The 21,512-nt window shown below is 47.5% G+C and overlaps 2 protein-coding genes across 2 annotated transcripts in view; both read left to right on the top strand.

Annotated features, from left to right (window-relative positions):
• Window positions 1-18,142, top strand: part of mv (lysosomal-trafficking regulator mauve) — a 56,741-nt gene extending 38,599 nt beyond the window's left edge. The window contains exons 37-56 of the mRNA XM_074092890.1: window positions 322-492; window positions 1,393-1,598; window positions 1,680-1,918; window positions 2,214-2,404; window positions 2,609-2,752; window positions 2,875-3,055; window positions 3,186-3,410; window positions 3,673-3,799; window positions 4,266-4,400; window positions 5,295-5,442; window positions 6,965-7,105; window positions 7,648-7,862; window positions 9,029-9,184; window positions 9,347-9,536; window positions 9,804-9,937; window positions 10,222-10,249; window positions 10,831-11,089; window positions 11,656-11,906; window positions 13,230-13,419; window positions 15,423-18,142. Coding sequence (XP_073948991.1) covers window positions 322-492; window positions 1,393-1,598; window positions 1,680-1,918; window positions 2,214-2,404; window positions 2,609-2,752; window positions 2,875-3,055; window positions 3,186-3,410; window positions 3,673-3,799; window positions 4,266-4,400; window positions 5,295-5,442; window positions 6,965-7,105; window positions 7,648-7,862; window positions 9,029-9,184; window positions 9,347-9,536; window positions 9,804-9,937; window positions 10,222-10,249; window positions 10,831-11,089; window positions 11,656-11,906; window positions 13,230-13,419; window positions 15,423-15,546 — 3,455 coding nt within the window. The 3' untranslated portion in view covers window positions 15,547-18,142. The remainder of the gene's footprint in view (window positions 1-321; window positions 493-1,392; window positions 1,599-1,679; window positions 1,919-2,213; window positions 2,405-2,608; window positions 2,753-2,874; window positions 3,056-3,185; window positions 3,411-3,672; window positions 3,800-4,265; window positions 4,401-5,294; window positions 5,443-6,964; window positions 7,106-7,647; window positions 7,863-9,028; window positions 9,185-9,346; window positions 9,537-9,803; window positions 9,938-10,221; window positions 10,250-10,830; window positions 11,090-11,655; window positions 11,907-13,229; window positions 13,420-15,422) is intronic.
• A 1,256-nt stretch (window positions 18,143-19,398) lies between these two features.
• On the top strand, window positions 19,399-20,601 carry LOC141431709 (uncharacterized). The gene is made up of 2 exons (XM_074092889.1): window positions 19,399-19,562; window positions 19,806-20,601. The coding sequence occupies exons 1-2, from the start codon at window positions 19,549-19,551 to the stop codon at window positions 20,599-20,601; spliced, it is 810 nt and encodes a 269-aa protein (XP_073948990.1). The 5' UTR covers window positions 19,399-19,548.
• Window positions 20,602-21,512: the final 911 nt, after the last annotated feature.

The following is a 21,512-nucleotide window of genomic DNA, read 5'->3' as shown; positions in this document are numbered from 1 at the left end:
CGAGATGAACGAGAAAAGTAAAAGTTTTTTAGAGTGCCTTTACACCAGATATGTGTGTGCAAGGGTGTGAAAGGTACGCAACGAAACTATGTGACCGTTTCCACTAATGCTAAGCTATGTAGCCGTTCGAAGAAGATACGCAGCCACGAGGTCCACCTAGTAGCAACCTTCCAACGCAGCATCTTCTGGTTTGTGATGGTCACTCGAGAACTGTTCTCCCCTAACGGTTATCGATTCTTCGAGCGACGTGGCCCGCTTTTGCCACTTTAAATTGCATGTTTATCGAACTACGAAATGTTAACCGGGCGTATAACTCTGCAGTGCTATCGTCGGCGGTGCTCGGCTCGGAGGGCGTCTCGGCGGCGGAGCTGGCGGCGCGGCACCTGGGCGCGGTGACGCGGGCCGTGGCCTTCCTGCAGGCGCGCTCGCCCGCGCTGCCCGTGCACGGCGAGGCCGAGCTCGTCGATCGGCTGCTCGCCACGCTCATCGCCGGTGAGGACTCAAGCTGCCTTCAAGGCCGTTCATTTAACGACTTTGATGCTCATTTGAATTATTCATAGATTTTCTCAAAAATGACCGTAAAAGTTGACATTATTCTTTACATATCGGAAGGTGAAGTGCATAGTTTATGGTCAGCGAAAAATTTAAAAGTTGTAAAGATTGCAGGCGCGCTAGCTCGACAATAATGAATTAGCGCGCCTGCAATCAGTCACAATTTTTAAAAAAAATTAAAAAGGCCATGGACACAAGTCGTATACAGCCAAGTCTAATGGCCGGTATCAGATATTTTGTTGGAACTCTGGACTTTTTCAATTGAGTCTGAAACAGCTTGTGGTGTTTTCGGTGGAAAAATACACCTGCAGTTTATTTTTAGTGAAAAAAAGGCGGGAAAGCATAAGAAAAATATTAGAATAAAATTAAATGTTACTTATAATATATTTTGAGAAAAGCTTTATATTAGTCTCGGCTGGAATAGCAATTGCTGGCTTCGTATTAGTTAAACTAAAGTTTAATACTCATACTCAGTCAGCAATTGCCTACTTCCAGGCCACGACAATAATCTACTATTATACCATGACAAGTTCGTATTTGACATTCGGTTAAACTCTGTAACAAGGGCTCCCCTTTTGCTGCTGCTGATTTTTTTTTGATAAGTGCGACAAATGCTGACTGCAACATGGTTCTACTGAGTGTCACATACGTACTTGTCAAGGTATAATATTTTTCTGAGTTTGTAATAATATAACGTGTCATCAAGAAAAACAATGTATACTTAACTTGAAGGCCCTAATGTAATGGTCAAGTAGGAATATCGTTAATGCTACGACTGTAATAATGATCATGTTTGGTCCTTCGAACCGGATCATAATAGTGAGGTATCGTATGTTTTAGCGGTGAGCGAGGGCGCGGGGTCGCGGCGTGCGTGGTGGGCGGGCGCGGGGCCGGGCGACGGCTGGTTGCGCGCCCTGCGCGAGCTAGTCTGGTGGGCGGGCGCGCCGGCGGCCGGCGTGCGCCGTCTGCAGCCCGCCTTGCTGCGCGCGCTGCACGCCGCGCCGCACGCCGCCGCGCAGCTCGCGCCACCGCCGCCGCAGCGACAGGTAACACCCCACCCGCAGCCGCAGCCACACCGTGTGACGTCATGTACGGACGGGTCGTGATGAGAGGGCGCGCTGTTGCAGCTGGCCGTGTACCTGCTGCTGATGCTGCGGCACCAGCACGCGCTGGCGGAGGGCGGCCAGGCGGCCCTGGAGCTGAGCGTGTCGGACTGGGCGCGCGACTGGGCCGTGGCGCTGCAGGACGGGCTGCACGAGCGCCTGGGCGCCGCGCTGCAGGACGAGGGCGCCGCGCTGCTGCGCGCCGACGAGGAGCGCTGGCCGCGCCCGCAGCAAGGCGCCCGCCAGCGCGCGCACATCGGCAGGTCAGTGCCCGCGGGGAGGGCGGCAGGCGGCCCTGGCCGTGGCCGAAACACACGAAAGAGAACGTTAAGAATCTTTCGTTTTAAGATAGACGTAAGTTTTGCCTTAGCCTCACATAGCCCAACGACCCCAACGTACTAAATACAACGCTTATGGAAAGATTATCATCACGAATGCGCCACAAGGAAGTTTACAAAACTAGTTCTCTGTCTGGTAAGAAATCATACTGTGTATCTTTAAAAAATTACAATGATCAGCAAAAGATTCGCATCATCATGATCACGATCATGCTCGCAGGGTGATATTCAGCAAGGAGAGCCTGGCGGCGCGGCTGACGGAGTCGGCGATGGCGGCGACGCGGCTGGTGGTGGACGCGCAGAACGCCGAGCGCAAGGCCTTCATGGACGTGCTGCGGCGCGCGCACTCCGCCGCCGCCGCCGCCGCGCGCCGCTGGCAGCGCATCGCGGAACACCTCACACACGAACAAGGTACGAACGACTTAGTGCATGTTGCTCAAACAAGCATACTTTTAAATATCATAATGTTTGAAAATAGTATAAAAAAACTGTTTAATTCGTTTAACTCCGACTTCCCGAAATCCGCCAAAATGAGGAGATTGTGTAGGTTTACGTCACACTGTTTTTTGAAAAACTTAGGTACTTTCACTGTTATATGATGTTGTTTGTGTGCAGCGCTGTGGCACGAGCCGGAGTCGTACCCGGTGTCGTGGGAGCTGGACGACGCGGAGGCGCCCGGCCGCGTGCGCGTGCGCCTGCGTCGCGCGCACCTCGCGCTGCGCCCGCGCTTCCTGCAGCCCAGCCACCAGTACAAGACCGGTACGTGACACGTCGTCAGTTGACCGGGAACTTCACACAAGTTTGTATGTGACACTCGGTACACTTCGCCACCCCTAAGCTATTTGATCGTCACAGTAATTAATGTTTTTGATCGTGACCAGAGCTGGCAGCGGCAGCGACACGCAGCACGACGGCGCTGCGTGGCGTGACGGGCGGCGGCGGAGGGCTGCGCGGCGGGCTGGTGGCGCGCCTGCAGCTGCACGAGACCGTGGCGCACATGGCGCGCGTCACGCTCGTCAGCGCCGCGCAGGAGCAGCCCGGCGAGCTGCTGCTGACTGACAGGTACACCAACAAGCTGCCAGCCGGAGGACGAACTCTAACATCCGGTTCAAAGGATCTAAAAGAAGCAACAGCTCACGTAGAAAATTGAGGGAGTAGACGAACAGGCTCCAAGCGTCGTAATATGTTTCAGATGCATCCACTTCGTGCCGGACTCGGTGGGGTCGGGCGGCGCGGAGAGCGAGGCGCTGTCGTGGGCGCTGGAGGACGTGCAGCACGTGGCCACGCGGCGCTGGTGCCTCCAGGAGCGCGCCGCCGAGCTGTTCGTGGCGGCCGGCCGCGCGCACCTGCTGGCCTTCGCGGGGCAGGCCGAGCGCGCCGCCTTCCTCGCGCACGCCGCGCGCCACCTGCCCGCGCGGTGAGTGTGCTGCGTGCTGCGTGCTGTGCCAGCTGCCCGCTGCCCGCTGCCAGCGCGCTGTGCCCGGCGGCCGGCCAATAACGAGTTTTCTATTCCACATATACCTAGGTTCTTTTAAGGAAAATCAAGTGCCGTCACGTGTCGTTTGCGATCTAATAATTTAAGTGGATGAAGCTATAGTTTCATCTACATAGATCACACATGATACGAACATGTCATTGAAGCACTAAAAATCAAAGAATAAGTTAATTTCTCCCTTCAGAATGGAGCCAGAGACGCTGTCGGAGGCGACGGCGCTGTGGCGAGCGGGCGCCATCACCAACTGGGAGTACCTCATGAAGCTGAACGGGCTCGCCGGCCGCACCTACAATGATCTCATGCAATATCCGGTATGTTTCACCTAACATTTGCTCTTTTAGTGAGAAGAATTTGGCGACCGTTTTTCCATCGGCTCTTTCCAGCTTCGAAAAAGTGATTGCATGGTATTTTTTTCAAATACTTAAAGTCATTCAATTTATTAATTTAAGTTTCACTCACTTGTGACGAATTTGAGAGTACATTTGCAAGCGTGTGGTTCTTAACAACCGGATTTGAATTGACCAAATATTTGACACTTTTCAATTGTTTATTCACAAAATCATTGCCGGACTAGCGATATAGTCAGGGCAACGTGCTGTGCTTTAGCTAGCTACTTACCTTGTGACTTGGATCCTACATCTCATTCACCATTATCCCAGGCTTGTGAAGAACCACTTGAACTCTACCAGTTCAGTTCAGCCCTTAAGCAGATTAGGGCTTGATGTGGAATTGTACATGAAGTATATGCCAATAACTTGATGTGCATCGTTACCACAGGTATTGCCGTTTGTGATCGCGGACTACAGCTCGCGCATATTGGACCTGACTGACCCCGCCACGTTCCGGGACCTCGGCAAACCCATGGCCATACAGAACAAGAGCAGGGAACAGCATTACATCAACACTTATAATGTAAGCTTTACAATTTTAGAGTATCGGGTCAGTGAAAAACCAAAAATAACAGCAATCGATAATTGAATTAAAATTGTGTCAATAATATTCTCCATGCAAGGATTTTCAAGCAATTAATACTGATAGTTTGCCGTACATGGTTGAGTTTACCTTGCAGTCGGCAAGGAAGAGTAGCCCGACCTGTCCTACACGACCGTTAGTAATGGTCCGCTTTGTGCTCTCCGCGGCTCACATGTGCCACAGTTCCACCCGCGCACTCCTCGCAGTCCGCTCGATGAGTACAGCATCTGAGCAGTCGCGCTGCGGTCGCAACCGACAGCCGCAACTTGGAAGCAATCGTCTTGCATTTTATGCAACCCTAACTAAACGCTATCCAGCATTCGTCGTCGACCGCTACAAACAATACGATAAAGAAGGGGGTGTAGTTACTGGACAATGCTCGACCGATTTTGTACGACCTGATAATTCAATCACATGTCACTTGGAACACGGGTCGATCTTAATCACCCTGTACGATCTAATAATCGGAGCACACTTTTGACAGCAAGCAATCGATTCGCACGATTGATCATGTTTTTCGTGTACACCGAATATTAATAAATTTAGTAGAAAATAACTTAATTTGGTCCTAACACAACCTAACACAAATCTATGGTCATTCGATTCGATTGGATTCCGATTATAACTACTTACAATAATAGATCGAGCATTAACAGGCCGAGCAAAAATTTGGACATCCTAATACACACGACCTAATATTGTACGACTTGATAATTCTAATCCAAAATGAGTTCGTATTATCAGGTCGTACAGTGATGGCTGAGCAGTATAGGGTCGAGAATTACTGGTCCCCAAAGAAGGCACTCATTCTGAAACGTAAGTTGTTCGTGGCAGGACCTGAAGGCGGCGCGGCGCGAGGGCTGCGGCGCGCTGGCGTCGCGCTCGCCGCACCACTACGCGTCGCTGTACTCGAACCCCGGCTGCGTGCTGCACTACCTGGTGCGGCTGCCGCCCTTCACGCAGCTGCTGCTGCAGTACCAAGGTACCACTACCACTACCAATGCCTCCAACCATATCAACTTTGATCAATACCAAATGGATGACGACCATAACAATAACTAAAAGTTGGAAAACCCCCGGCTTTGTCACTTTAAAGTTCAATATCTCAAAAACGGCTGAAACGATTTTGATACAACATGTCTAAGAACCATCGCTAGAAAATCTGCTTTCAAATGAAAAAAAAATCGCATTAAAATCGGTCCACCCGTTTAAGAGCTACGGTGCCGCAGACAAACACACAGACAGACACACCACACACACACACACACACACACACACACCCCACACACACACACACACACACACACACACACACACACACACACACACACACACACACACCGCTCTTTTTGCGTCGGGGGTTAAAAATAAATTTGACTTGGAAATGTTGCGAAGTTTAACCACCAAATAAATTAATTCTATTGTATTCTATTCATTTCACGTCCAAAATTTGACAGTAACGAAACCGCTCTTATTTGATTTACACTTATGGATTGTATCCCACGCTAGTTGGCGCCGGCGGCATGTTGTATGCAATTTTCATTTAAGTACCTGTTACAATATGCATAGAATCTCCATGAATCAGAATCAGCGTTCTCGTAAAGTTCTAGTTATTCTGCCGGCACAGAAGTTATTAGTTTTTGGAATAGAGACTACGACCAATAATCGCCAAGACTCCAAAATGTGTATGAATGCATGTGAGCATTTCTGACGCCACTGGTTCCGGTAGGTACAGACACTTTTGATATTTCCTCTTATTTTTGTAATCCACGTTTTAAATATTTCAAAGTGTGTACAAATGCCACATGCATTTCCAGCAATACTGGTTACCTACAAACCGGGACTTTAGACATTTCGTATTGTTTTTTCTAATCCATGTTTAAAATAGTGGTTGTTACTCCAAGAAGGTGTTTTAAGGTGGGTCCACACGGCACAGACTTTAGTCTGCGCAGCGTGTCTCTCCAGACTTAAGTCGGTGCAAATGGGACGTCTAGACGTGAAGTCTCAAGTCTGTAACGACATCTGTGCATTTTTGTATCTGGCATCAAAAAGTCTGCGCAGACATGCGTGTTTGCGCCGACTACTGCACTGTATGGACGCATGTTCAGACTTGTTTGGGTCAACTTACGACAACTTTGGTTAATTAATTCACAGTTTGCTTTGTTTTTATAAAAATGAACGATTAAATTTTATCTGCCATTGCAAACTTCCGCACACCACGAGGTTTAAAAGAACAACTACTGAACAACATGTCTGTATCGTGTGGACGATGTGAATCGCACATACTTTTGTCCGTGCAACAGTCTGCGCAGCGCAAGTCTGTACCACTACCATGAGTTTACAGTGACCGTGGTCGATAGCGACGGCGTAAATTATTTGTATGGAGAATTGTACAGCGCCTCTACAAATAATTAACGCCGTCGCTATCGAGTACGGTCACTGTAAACTCATGTTAGTGGTACTGCACCGTGTGGAGCCAGCTTCAGTAAGTGTTTGTGTCGCAGACAACAACTTCGACATGCCGGACCGCACGTTCCACTCGCTGGCGACCACGTGGCGGCTCATCACCAACGACTCGCCCACCGACGTCAAAGAGCTCATCCCCGAGCTGTTCTATCTGCCTGAACTGTTCCACAACACAGAGGGTGAGTTTAATAATAATATTTAGAATAATATTTAGGTTAATTTAAAATTTCATAAAGTCAACAAACTTACAGAGAACCACTCCGTAAGCTCTTACGGTTACGATCTGTGTATACAGGGCGTCCAAAGACTATGCCACATGGAGGGAAAGTATATTAAACTATTTTTGACAAAGTTTTAATATAATGTTAAATAAAGATTAAGTTATCTATATTTAGCGTTCTATTAAAATAGTGGCAATTCAGATCACACGACCCTCTACTACTCAGGGTTAACCTACGTATTTGTGCATTTGGTGAAGTTTTTTTCTGTAGCCTACTATCTAGGCCGCGAACTATACACCAGCAGACAGGGGAGCAGGCGTCTTCTCTGTTCATAGCATTACATATGAGCGAAGTAAACACCGTGTGGCGCGTCTTGGCCGCGCTATGAACAAAGAACATGCTCACCGCTCCGCTGCCCGTTGGCGTCTAGTCTGCCGCCTCTGTGTTGCTGTATCTATGGTTTGGAAGAAGCTGTTGTAAGGCTTATGTGTCGTGCGCAGGTCTGAACCTGGGCGTGCGGCAGTGCGGCGCGGCGGTGGACGCCGTGGAGCTGCCGCCGTGGGCGGCGGACGCGCGGCTGTTCACGCTGGTGCACCGGCAGGCGCTCGAGGCGCCGCTCGTCACGGAGCGCCTGCCGCACTGGATCGACCTGGTCTTCGGCTACAAGCAGACCGGCCAGCCCGCCATCGACGCCGTCAACGTCTTCCCGCACTGCGTCAGTACATTTACCACATACTTATTCAATAGCGGCGGAAGGCTGGCCGGAGACCCAACAGTTCTTTTAGGAAATACAAACTGAGACATGGATGCACAGAAAAACCAGAAAAGAGACCAGCGCTGGGAATCGAACCCAGGTCCTCAGCAATCCGTGCTGCGTGCTAAAACCCCTACATCATCGTAAAAGTAACAAATTTGGAATTGAAATATAAAAAATACAAAAAGACTCCAAAAAGCCAATCATAGTTCTTTCAGAACAAAACAAAATCCATATTCATTATCACACACGCCGATCGGCCAGAACGTTCTGATCGGTAATGCTATAGATTGCTTGTGGACCAAGCAAATTCTTCTTGCTAACTCGGCTCGGTGGGTTTTTATGACGTGTGATACATTTTGAATTGCATTTTAGCGTATCGATTTCAATCTGTAGGTCTTAGAAAATAGGAGGAGAGATGGAAGCTTAGGACCTTCTATAAAATTTCAATTAGTTGTATTTCTAATGCACAGTCATTTATTTTAATTGTGTATGTGATTTCCATCGCTGAGGGGATATGTAACTTCCGTTATACTCTCGAAACTTGTCGCGCAGCGACGGGTTTGATTTATAGCCCCAGTATTTGAGATCTATTTTTATATTCGTTCTATAAAATATATAGAAGAGTAGAATTTAAAAAAAAATGAGACGGTTTTAAAGTGGCCCCCCTGCTTAATGAGGGCTATCGCAAATGAATTCGCCGCTAGAGGCGCTAGTGTAGCGTGAGGTCTCCGAAATGTCAAATCTCATAGTTTTTGGGTGAGCTACGCGGGTTTATTTATAATTAGAATAATTTTGTGAATATTTTGCAATATCTGAAATTAATTATGGCAAATATGCGTTCCGGGGCAATGAATGTCTGTGTTTTGAGACAGTTTTGTCTTTCGCAAAACCTTTGTCCACCCTTTTTTCCGAACAAAACGGGGACTATGCAACACTGTGGCATGCTCGATATTTTTATGGTACGGTTTTAAGGTGTATTAAATATGATTTAAATCTAAACTTTGTTTTCACGCCCGTAATAACAGACTTTGAAAGCCATACTTAAAAACCTCACGCAACAGTGCGCCATCTAGTGAGACAAAAAACGATAGCCCTCATTAGTAGTTTGGTGTTGGTATGTGCAGACGTACTACGGGTTCGACCCGGAGCGCATGGAGGACGAAGTGGAACGAACGGCGGCGGCCGCCATGGTGCGCACGTACGGGCAGGCGCCGCGCCAGCTGCTGCGCGCGCCGCACCCGCACCGCGCGCCCGACCTCGCGCCCGCGCAGGCCCCGCAGGTCAGTGCCCCGTGCTGCGCGCGCGCACAATGACGAGTTGTCGTTCACTTGTGCTGTTCTAGGGGGAGGCCTTTGTTCAGCTTTTATAAGATGCTCTCAGTACTTTCACTTTATTACATTTGCACCTTTTCGAGTGTTTTCTAAAATATTGTGGTGTTGCAGCCGAGCGTGTGGGCGGGCGTGGCGGGCGCCCGCTGGGGCCGCTACTGCGGGTCCCCCGCGCAGCCCGCCCCGCGCGTGGCGCTGCGCCGCGCGCTGCCCGCCGCCAGCGTGGTGGCGCTGCCCGAGCGCGCGCCCGCCGCCGCCGCCGCCGCGCCCGCGCACTGCGCTCTGTGCGTGCTGCCCGCGCCCGGTCAGTACACTTATTACACTAGTGCGGGCCCATGCTACTTTTGTTCTGCAAATTCTCACAACATGACTAGTGTTAATTTTTTTTTCAAACAGATTTGATGTAATTTTTAATGAATATCGAACAATATTAAATTGACAGCTCATTGATAAATGTTTATGTTAATGAGATGTCAAATTATTAAAGAGCCTCCATGCCAAGAAAATTTAGCCGTCGTACCGCCGTTGGTCAAGGCGGTGCTTTTGTATAGAGGGTTGTTTGTGTTGGCAGGCGAGACGAGCGCGGGCGGCGGCGCGACGGGGCTGGCGCTGCTGTCGTGGGGGCACTCGGACGGCGTGCTGCGGCTGAGGCGGCGCCGCGACGGGCCGCTGGAGCCCGTGCTGCGCGTGCCGCCGCTCGACCAGGTAGCTTCACACCACTACAACTAGCTCTAAACTAACCCGACTCGTTTGATTTTTTTTAATACCTAGTTCAAAACACTAGAATGGAGAAAACTGAATCGTAGTTCGAAAGCGTTACTTTTTATTATTATTATTTAGAAACAAACAGCCTTACACAATAATTTTATATTTTAGCTAAAGCTAGGAATTCGTTTTATATAAATAGACCTATAGTTCCCTATAAAAAATTGAATATTAAGTACAGTTAACTTTTGATAAAAAATATGAAATACTTTTTATTCAAATAGCGCAGCAAATGCCGATCCAGTGCACGCAGTACCATAGAAAGCCATACAAAGCGACAAATCCGTCCGTTCCGTACGATGCGTACGCTCCGATTGCGAGGCAGTGGACGCGCAGCTTTATTATCAAACCAATGAGGGCTATCGCGTATGAATTCGCCGCTAGAGGCGCTAGTGTAGCGTGAGGTCTCCGAAATGTCAAATGTCATAGTTTTTGGATGAGCTACGCTGGTTTATTTATAATTAGAATAATTTTGCGAATATATTGCATTACCTGAAATTAATTATGGCAAATATGCGTTCCGGGCCAACGAATGTCTGTGTTTTGAGACAGTTTTGTCTTTCAGAAACCTTTGTCCTCCCTTTTTTCCGAACAAAACGGGGACTATGCAATACCGTGGCATGCTCGATATTTTTATGGTACGGTTTTAAGGTGTATTAAAAATGATTTTAATCTAAACTTTGTCTTCACGCCCGTAATAACAGACTTTGAAAGCCATACTTAAAAACCTCACGCAACAGTGCGCCATCTAGTGAGACAAAAAACGATAGCCCTCATTGTCAGTTTTTGAATTGGTCCGAAGCGTCAATAACGTTGTGTGTTCGGTGGCGCAGATAACGGCGGTGGCGTCGTCGTGCAGCTCGTGGTCGTGCCCGGTGGTGGTGGGGCACGCGTCGGGCCGCGTGCTGGCGCTGGTGGGGCGGCGCGGCGCGGGGGGCGGGGGCGGGGGCGGGGGCGGGCGGCCGCTGCGCCGCGCGCGCGCGCCCTGCACGCGCACAGCGCGCCCATCAGCGGCCTGCACGCCTGCGTGCCCGCCGGCCTGCTCGTCACCGCCAGCGCCGACGGCAAGATCGTGCTCTGGGACTTGAACAAGTAAGCTTGGATACCCGCAACCAGGACGCTGTAGCCCTTGCGACTCGAGATTTATTGACCAGTTAATGGAAGATTGTGCATACATGGCGAATTGGAAATTAAAGGGAGAGGCCTTGCCCAGCAGTTTGGCATTACACCACAGATCAATAAAAAAAATTAATTAATTAACTGAAACCCTACACACTTTTAATTGAACAATGACCATGCACTTAGTAAAACATTTATGTAATACTTTTTGTTTCAAACATTGTGGACTTAACTAATTGAGTCCGGTAGGATTGGTCCTGCTTACGTCTCCCAAATAATTCTGTAGGTACTTTTTAGTTTCGTGTCATGTACCCTCTTTGTTTTCTTTCAAATACTAGTATAGATAGTACACCACGAGAGTTGAAGTGAATGATTACACACACAGCTCCAAAAAGGACTGATGGCACAAAAGGGGAATGAATGAAATGAATGAGTAAATGTCAAATTCCTGCTGTCATTACACGACATGTTGTAGCTGTGTGTGTAATCATTCAGTTCAACTCTCGTACGAGTATACTACATGATCCGCCGCTGTACAGATTGACGTACATCCGCACCCTGCCCAACCGCGACATGCTGCCGGTGACGCACGTGACCATCAGCGAGACGCTCTGCGACGTGGCGTCCGTGCACGACGTGACGGCGCCCGCGACCGCGACCGACGCGCCCGCGACCGCGACCAAGACCGCGCCCGCGACCGCCTCGCCCGACGACGACGACTCCTATGAGAAAGACGCCGAGAACTACAAGTCGCTCGTACGGGTGCACACGGTCAACGCGAGGTTTGTCGGTGAGTGCCGTAATACTACATTGTGTCTTAAGGGCGGTAAATAAGGAATTACGAACGAGAGTCTATTAGAAGCCCGAAGTCGAAGCCTGAGGGCTTTAATGAGTCGATGTTCGTAATTCCAGTGCCGCCCGTGCGACATACAATGTTTTTCATCACATTTGCGAGTAAAGTTGTATATTTGTAAAAGAAAAACTAATATTTTTACAAAAATTGCCGATACCGTTAACTGCGCTCTTGGCAGCGCCAGCTCCGCGCGCTGCTGAACGCCATGCAGTAACAAACTCATTTACCGACTTTGGGCTTCATGACTAGAAAATTAGTACGGGCAATGACTCATTTACCAACCACGGGTTTCATGACAAGCACATTAAGGTCGAGGATTTTATTTGGGGGGTTGCAACCAAGGTAGCCTGCATGTTTAGATACTGTTTACGAGCAAGTATGATGAAAAAATTTGACAGTCAGCTGAAACTATAATAAATTTTAAAATAGGATATAGCAAAATTATCTACACTAAAACGTATTATAAATGGGTAAATTTTATGTAGTTGATTGTTGGAGGTAATCTCTGAAACTTACTTTTTTTTTTATATAAAATCAAATCATGCGATCAGCCCTAAGGGCTATAAGCAGATGTCATGTCAGTGGCGTATGAATAGGGAGATACTCCCAGCGGAGTACAGCCCTTTATATTTTTGTGGTCAGTTTATGTTCTGATCTGACCATCATGATCAAAGATATCTCGTCTCTTTTTTAGACGACAAGTAAGTTCTGGTATTGTTAGTTGCCCCGCAAGTAGGTTTGGATGCTTTTGTAGTCTTCCTTTGTATTTATCACCATAAGAAGCGATTTCTTCCTCGACTGTTAGCATATCGAGGATTTCGTGTTGCTCTGTTGTTTTGAGGAACCATGTTGCGCTCGTAACTGTCTCAGTACACTGTTTTGCTCCCTTTGGTGACAAGTATTTGGGGGTGTATTTGTCTACCAGGTTCAGGCTCTCACGCCTCGTCCGAATCCCAGGCCCATGCTTGTCCTCTGAAACTTACTAATGAAAATGAAGTAATGAGGTTCAAATTTAAAAAACACATTTTTTTTAATTGTTGTAAGTACCATCAATCAAATATGTGGTGTACCACCCTAATATTGACTATGGTTTGCATGATATTAAACAATAAAGATAATAACACCGTGTCTGTCACTGTTTCGACTTTAGCGACATATTCACTTGACGGGAAGTTGCTAAAAAATGGATTGGCCACATATTTGGCTAATCGCATAAACTACTATTTTTGCTTACGTCTACGTTTGTTATTTGGTGCGCAGGCAGCGTGAAGGTGGCGGAGCGCGTGACGAGCGTGTGCTACTCGAACGCGCCGGAGGGCGTGAGCGTCAACGTGGTGGCGTGCGGACTGCGCAGCGGCGCCGTGCGGCTGTACAGCGCCTGGGACCTGTGCCCGCTGGCCACCGTGCCGCCCGCGCACGCTAAGCCCGCCAAGCCGGTCGCCGTCGTCAGGTAACGGCCACGTGGGGCAGTGCGGGCTGCCAGCGGCGCCGTGCGGCTGTACAGCGCCTGGGACCTGTGCCCGCTGGCCACCGTGCCGCCCGCGCACGCTAAGCCCGCCAAGCCGGTCGCCGTCGTCAGGTAACGGCCACGTGGGGCAGTGCGGGCTGCCAGCGGCGCCGTGCGGCTGTACAGCGCCTGGGACCTGTGCCCGCTGGCCACCGTGCCGCCCGCGCACGCTAAGCCCGCCAAGCCGGTCGCCGTCGTCAGGTAACGGCCACGTGGGGCAGTGCGGGCTGCCAGCGGCGCCGTGCGGCTGTACAGCGCCTGGGACCTGTGCCCGCTGGCCACCGTGCCGCCCGCGCACGCTAAGCCCGCCAAGCCGGTCGCCGTCGTCAGGTAACGGCCACGTGGGGCAGTGCGGGCTGCCAGCGGGCCGTGCGGCTGTACAGCGCCTGGGACCTGTGCCCGCTGGTCACCGTGCCGCCCGCGCACGCTAAGCCCGCCAAGCCGGTCGCCGTCGTCAGGTAACGGCCACGTGGGCAGTGCGGGCTGCCAGCGGCGCCGTGCGGCTCTACAGCGCCTGGGACCTGTGCCCGCTGGCCACCGTGCCGCCCGCGCACGCTAAGCCCGCCAAGCCGGTCGCCGTCGTCAGGTAACGGCCACGTGGGGCAGTGCGGGCTGCCAGCGGCGCCGTGCGGCTCTACAGCGCCTGGGACCTGTGCCCGCTGGCCACCGTGCCGCCCGCGCACGCTAAGCCCGCCAAGCCGGTCGCCGTCGTCAGGTAACGGCCACGTGGGGCAGTGCGGGCTGCCAGCGGGCCGTGCGGCTGTACAGCGCCTGGGACCTGTGCCCGCTGGTCACCGTGCCGCCCGCGCACGCTAAGCCCGCCAAGCCGGTCGCCGTCGTCAGGTAACGGCCACGTGGGGCAGTGCGGGCTGCCAGCGGCGCCGTGCGGCTCTACAGCGCCTGGGACCTGTGCCCGCTGGCCACCGTGCCGCCCGCGCACGCTAAGCCCGCCAAGCCGGTCGCCGTCGTCAGGTAACGGCCAACCTTATGGTGGTAGCGTCATACCCGTGACATATGGAAAACTGTCGGAACATTCTAACCGAAACTAGGTGCTCCAGGGTCTGACGGGTGCTTAAGGTTGACTTAGTTTACAGCGTATAAGTCTGCGTTTCTACCAAAGATGAGCGACGAATGTAGTTTTCATGAACCAATGAAAACGCTTCATTTAAACACATTTCTGGTGGAAACGGAGCTTCTGATGAACAATTGTAAAAAAAAGTTTTTAATTAATTAATTCAGTTACAGGTGTCTAAAGCAGAATGAAAACGCTGGGCGCCGACTGCATTTTCGCACACGCTTTTTTACTTTGAGCTTTTTATAGTTTCGCCATGTCTATCTGTCTGTCTGTCTGTCCGTCCGCGGCTTTGTTCAGGGACTGTCAATGCTAGAAAGTTGTAATTTTGCACGAATATATATGTAAACTATGCCGACAAAATGGTACAATAAAAAATTCAAAAAAAAATTTTTTTGAGACTACCTCCCATAGACGTAAAGTGGGGGTGATTTTTTTTTCTCATCCAACCTTGTAGTGTGTGGTATCGTAGGATAGGTCTTTTAAAACCATTAGGGGTGACTTTTTGATTCAGTGATTCATTCGCAAAATATTCAACTTTAAAGTGCAAATTTTCATTTAAATCGAGCGTCCTTCCCCCGTCCCAGGATCAGGATTAAGTTTTCTTGAGAATTATTAGTAGTTTAAGAGTAAATAGCAGCCTAAGGAACAAAATATACCTAAACTTGGAATATTCCATACAGAATACGAAATCCTTAGAAAAATATTACTTAATTTTTTCGTAATGGCTACGGAACCCTATTTCGGGCGTGTCTGACACGCTCTTGGCCAGTTTTTTTTATTCTGTGGCGTCACCTCTACAACTAGTGCAGCGAGATCGCTATTGTAAGCTTTTGGAATGTGACACCCTGACTCCAATTGTTTTGTGTTCCAGCCTGACGTACAGCGCGGACAGCGAGGTGCTGTTCGGGTGCTACGCAGACGGCACCGTGGTGGCGTGGCACAGCAGCGAGACGCGCCCGGCTGTGTCCGTGCTGCCGGCAAACGCGCTCTTCTGACGCGCGCGCTGCCGCCTCGCGCCCGGGTAGAATCACCCGCCCGCCCGTGTCCGTTTTTGTAAAAACTGACATTTGATTGTGATCGTGACTATCGCGAGTGTCAGAAACATTACGGAATAGACCCTCAGGTTTAGTAGACCTGGTCGCGAGTGTCAGAAACGTTACATGATTAGCCCTCTCTCTGTGTTTGATGTACGCCGCTCATGTCCAGTTGCCGCGCTAACCATTGACATCCGGTATAACTTCCGTTTCAAAAGTAAAAGAACCGGAACCGAAACGGATGTTTAATATCAAACGGAAGTTCCGACTTAACGGAAACGGAATCGGAGCTCCGTAAAATCCCTGCCATTCACTCATAAAGTTCATCATCTTCCCAGCCTATGTATACAGGGTGGCTTATTTAGATCGTTCAGTATGGGAAAGTCTGAAACTATATGACATACGAAGATCTGTTCTTAGGAACCATGTCATTGATTTTAGTAACAGGAAAAACTGCATTCAAACATTAAAAAAACACTTGTTCTCAGTACGGGAATCGAACCAGGTCGTTTTGAAAAAAACTTACATTATTTCTATTTGGATATCGATAGTGTAGGTCATAAGCAATAAATGTTACCAAGAAACGCGATATCTAGAATGAATAAAATGCATTGTTTTCATATTCTTTAAAAATGTAAGTTTTATTTTCAAAACGTCCGAGTTGAGTACAAGTTTTTTTTAAATGTATGAATGCAATTTTTCTTGTTATTTAAATCGATGAGGTTCCTAACAGCAGATCTTCGTATGTATAGTTTGAAACTTTCCTATACTGAGCCATCCTGTATACGTTCCGCTGCAGAGCACAGGCCTCCTCTCAGAATGAGAGGGCTTGGGCCGTGGTTCTCTCGCGGGCCCAGTGCAGATTGGGAACTCGATAAGGCTACGTGCGTACTATGCGGTAGCTGCACGGTTTTAGTGCGCCGCCGTCCCTCTTCAAACGGCACGCTAAAATCAAACCACGCGGCTAACTGCATAGTGCGTACGTAACCTTGTACAATGTTTCCGTGACAGTGAGCCATTTCTATCCAACGTCACTTCCCGCACACATAATCAAGGTTTCTGTGATAAGCAAGGAGCGGAATTTTTCATAGCAAAAATAAAACGTCAAAGGAATTGAACATAAGTAGTTTTATCGACTATCGATAAATATTTCAGCTCTTAATAAAACAGAAAATAGTAGGTACTTTTAAAATAGCACTTTTTAAGTTAGTTACAATTAAAATATAAAGAGCTTGAGCTGCTTCAAATTAACTTTACATTTAGAGCAGTATATCGTTGAAGAATCTTCACTGTAAATAAGTAAGGGATGTTTTTTTATTCATTTGTGAATCGTTTTTCTTTTAGGATTAACCATTTTAATAACACGGGAATGACTGAGAAAAACTCAAGCGACATAAATGTCATAATATGTGACGTTGACGCGATTTATTTTATTTTAATATGGAAATGAAAGTCGCTTGAATAATGTTAAAGGCGATAACAAGCGAAGAGTCGATTCGATAACATCGATAACTGGAACAGTCGATAAAACTTATGTTCAATCCCTTTGATGTTTGATTTTTGCTATAAGAAATTGCGCTCCTTGGTGATAAGCAAGTTGGCGTTTGTGTTACGTTTGTGATTGGTTAAATAATTAAATGCACCAATCGCAAGCAAGGCTGTAACGTCAAACGAACCTCACGACACTGACGCCATCTAGCGATATTTCAGCTGTCAAAAAACCCTCATTACCGAAGAATGACAGTTTTTAAACACTCTCATAATGTAACTCCAATGAATTCGTCATTTCATTACCATTCATTATGCATTAAATATTACTATTTTATAAACAAAGCGTGCTGGCAGCTGATAAAGACCAGAGGTTATTTAATTAATTTTAAGTAAAGATCAGGTATGATGTCCAGAATTAAGAAAGAAAAACTAAGTTTAAGAGATGTGAAATATACTGTAAACTAGTTTAGGGGCTTGAATAAATTTGCCCGTGGTCTTCCGCTGACGATAGGGTAAGCTATGTGATAATAATGGAATAATAATAATCATAACCCTTTGAGGCCTCTATTTACAATTAAGTCAACTAGTGCCAAGCAAAAGTGACTATTTTACTATAATTTGCATCGGAGGCAATAATAATATATCGTATTTAAGACTGAAGACTGTTAGTATTTATTTAACATTCCTGTTGGCTAGGTACTGAAAAGTTTGCTCAAAAATAACTTTTTTTGTAATGAGTTGTTTATGATGTAAAATGTGCAAGTGCAATGTAACAATAGAAACTATTCGATCTGTAACACGCTGTTTTGATTAAATATGTAAATGCACTATACTTTCGCATTCATGGATTTTAACAATAGTTTTAAACACATATCAATTGTCTTTATGTAATTGTATTTTTGTTACACATTATACCTGTAAATACCCAAGGACGTACCTGAGGTTTCCACAATATCGACACAGAACAAAGAAAATGTATAGAATAAGAGAATAATTGTTTTATTTTTACATTATTTGTTTTTGTCTATACATATAACTTGCTAATAAAATTAATAATGTTTTTTTTACAAATGTTTAGTTTTATTCAAAGCCAATATTTTTTTGACCAACTATTTCCAATGTATGCCGAAAAAATCGTCATACCTAAATTCGTTTAGTACGAAACACCAGGTACAGTCAACGTCATAAATAAGTGATATTTTCTGTAATTCAGTTGTTACACAAATTCGTATACATGGCTTTTCAAACATGACGTCAAAGTGACAAGGTACAAAAGTGATGACTTATTTATGATGTTGACTGTATCTTTTTCAAATTCCTATAGATACAAAAATACGTACAAATAAGAAATGCAAAAATATATATTTCAACGGTTGCAGACTACGCAACATTTTTGTCAAAATATAAATTAATTAATTAATAAATTGTCAAATCAAGTCAGTAGTAGTCTTGTTGTAGTATATTCCGGACTGCATCAGAGATAACTTTTCGTGACGTAGTCTAGGGGATTTTTTCAAGGTGCGGCCACATGCAGTCGCTCGTTTGCAGCGACTGTACGTCACGTGTCCCCATTTTTAATGTGTTTTTGAATTTCTTGCGACTCAAAAAAGTAGCGTCAAGTCGCCGCGTCGAGCGAGCAGCAGCGTCAAGATGGCTGCTTGCAGGAATGATCTTGGTCTTGGAACCTGATTTCATCTCATTTAGTAGCAGTCTTGGTAGTGGTACAAATAAAATACTTAACTTGGAGTGAATGAAAAAAAAAAACAATGTTTTTGCCAAAATTGAAGAGGTTTTTTTTTCAGTGATATAAAGCTCAACATTTTCAGCTCTATCGCTATATGTCAAGTGGACCCGAGGCTGCATACGGAGCAGTGGAAAGTGGTTGACACCATAGTGGCGGAAGCCAGCGCCCGGCGCATCATATTGATGGACCGGGAGTCGGCTGAAGTCATTAAGGAAGCCGGCTACTGTCTACACTCTGGGATCGACGTCAGCTCCTTCAAGCTTCTGGATGACGCGGAGAAGACGCTTGGAGGGGGTGGCGACGATCAGAGTACTGCTCGCGGCAAAGCCAAAGCTAACCCTGGGATAGCTGGTGCTGCTGCCGATGGTGTTGAGGTGAACCCTGAGCACGCCAAGGAAGCTCCCGGTGATGCCAAAGTGGCTCCCGGTGACACCGAGGCTAGTTCTGGTGTAGCCGAGATACACTCGGTTGGTGCCCAGGCGGTCCCAGGCGAAGCTGAGGTGGGGGCGGCGGTGGTGATGGAGGTAGAGGATGTGGGGTCGGACAGTGGGGCTGACGGGGTGCGTGGGGTCGGGGATCTTCTGTGACCTCGTCTCAGATTTCCCTGGCTGATCTGCGCGCTCTGTCAGAGCTATATCTGGACGGACCCACATCCCCTGCATCTCAAGAGGAGCCGCAGGAAAGGGCTGCTGACCTCAGCATGCCCAAGAAAAATTAAGAGGCCCAACATGGATGGTCTAAGGTGCGTACAAATTAATTTACAACACAATAAGGCTGCTACTGCAATTTTAGCAAAACAGTTAAAAAGTGAGCAATTCGATATCGCCTTGATACAAGAACCTTATGTATATAAAGGAGAAATAAGAGGCTTAGGCGGAACGGGAGGCATATTATTTCACTCCTGTTCCGAAAATAACGATATGAGGACGTGCATATATGTCAGAAACGGCATCAATGCCATGCCCTTGAATGCTTTCTGTTCCAGGGATCTTACAACCATCAAGATCCTAGGGAGGGGGGAAGGTAAGGCCCTTATTTTCTCATCTGCCTACCTTCCCTATGAAGCGACGGACCCGATCACACCACTACTCCGGAGTCTTGTCGAGAACAGCAGCAAGGCGAACACCGGCCTAATTATTGGCTGTGACGCTAATGCTCACCATGTCATCTGGGGGAGCTCGGACGTCAACAAAAGAGGAGAGAAGTTACTGGATTTTCTGGTGAGCTCTTCTTTACAAATTATGAATAAAGGCAATGACCCAACATTTGTTAACGCAAAAAGAGGTGAGGTTATTGATGTGACGTTGGCTACTAACAATATATGTAGGAACATTACGAAATGGCATGTATCCAATGAAACAACTTTATCGGATCACAGGTATATATGCTTTAGGTACAGAATTAACGAACCAATAAAAACTGTGCTTAAAAGGAACCCTAGGAACACGGACTGGTTGTCTTTTAAGAAAGATCTAAAAGTGGAACTAGGTGACCCTAAAGGTAAGCTCAATTCTATAATAGACATCGAGTTTGAAGCGGACAACATAGTCCGAGCCATCAATAATGCTTGGACTAATAACTGCCCGGAAAAAAAGACTGGGGCAAAGAAAGTCCCATGGTGGAACCCTGATATCGCGAGACTCAGGAAAGAAACCAGGGCGATCTTCAATGATGCAAAGGCTTCAAAAAACTTTGAGACCTATGCAAAAAAGCTCACAGAATACAATAAAGCTGTGAGAAAAGCAAAAGGAAAGCATGGAAAGACCACTGCGACCAAATAGGTTCAATACCAGAAGGAATGAGGCTCACGAAGGCTCTAGCTACAACCAGATCGGTCCCATTAACTACCATAAAGGGGAAAGATGGGAACGTGACGGAGACAGGCATAGAGACACTAAAAATAATGTATGAGACACATTTCCCAGGCTCTATTATACATCAGAGCAGAACCGATAGTAACTCAATCAGTGCTGCTGAACAAGTGGGCACTACCACAAGGCACAATTGGGATACTGCCAAAAAAGTAGTAGATCACGATAAGTTAAAGTGGGCTTTGTCCACCTTTCGCCCTTATAAAACACCAGGACCAGATGGTGTTTATCCAGTTCTACTACAAGAAGGAGCTAATGTACTTATACCACATCTTAGTAGATTGTACAGAGCATGCCTAGCCTTCGGACACGTACCGCGTGTGTGGAGACAAGTTAAGGTAATCTACCTTCCAAAACCTGGTAAGGCAGATTATAATGATGCCAAATCATATAGGCCAATAAGCCTGTCATCATTCTTCCTGAAAACATTGGAAAAATTGGTTGACAGATACATAAGGGACGGACCGCTAAAACGGCATCCACTGCATAAAATGCAATGCGCCTACCAACCGGGGAAGTCGACAGAATCAGCGATACACCTGGTAGTAAGCAAAGCGGAACAGGCAATAGAGAATAAAGAGCTCTGCCTGGCTGCGTTTCTGGACGTGGAAGGAGCATTTGATCGTACAACGTATCATGCCATCAAAACTGCTGCGGATAGACATGGCATTGAACCCACTATCTGCAGATGGATGGAAAGAATGCTCAACAGCAGACTGATAACTTCAACCTTGCTAGGAGAAGAATTATCAGCCACAGCCACAAAAGGATGCCCTCAAGGAGGGGTTTTATCGCCCACGCTATGGAGCTTGGTGATAAAC

Source organism: Choristoneura fumiferana, chromosome 10 (assembly GCF_025370935.1).
Source record: "Choristoneura fumiferana chromosome 10, NRCan_CFum_1, whole genome shotgun sequence".
Lineage (NCBI taxonomy): Eukaryota > Metazoa > Arthropoda > Insecta > Lepidoptera > Tortricidae > Choristoneura > Choristoneura fumiferana.
Note: the sequence above shows the minus strand (reverse complement) of the source record. Positions and strands in the feature narration are given on the sequence as shown.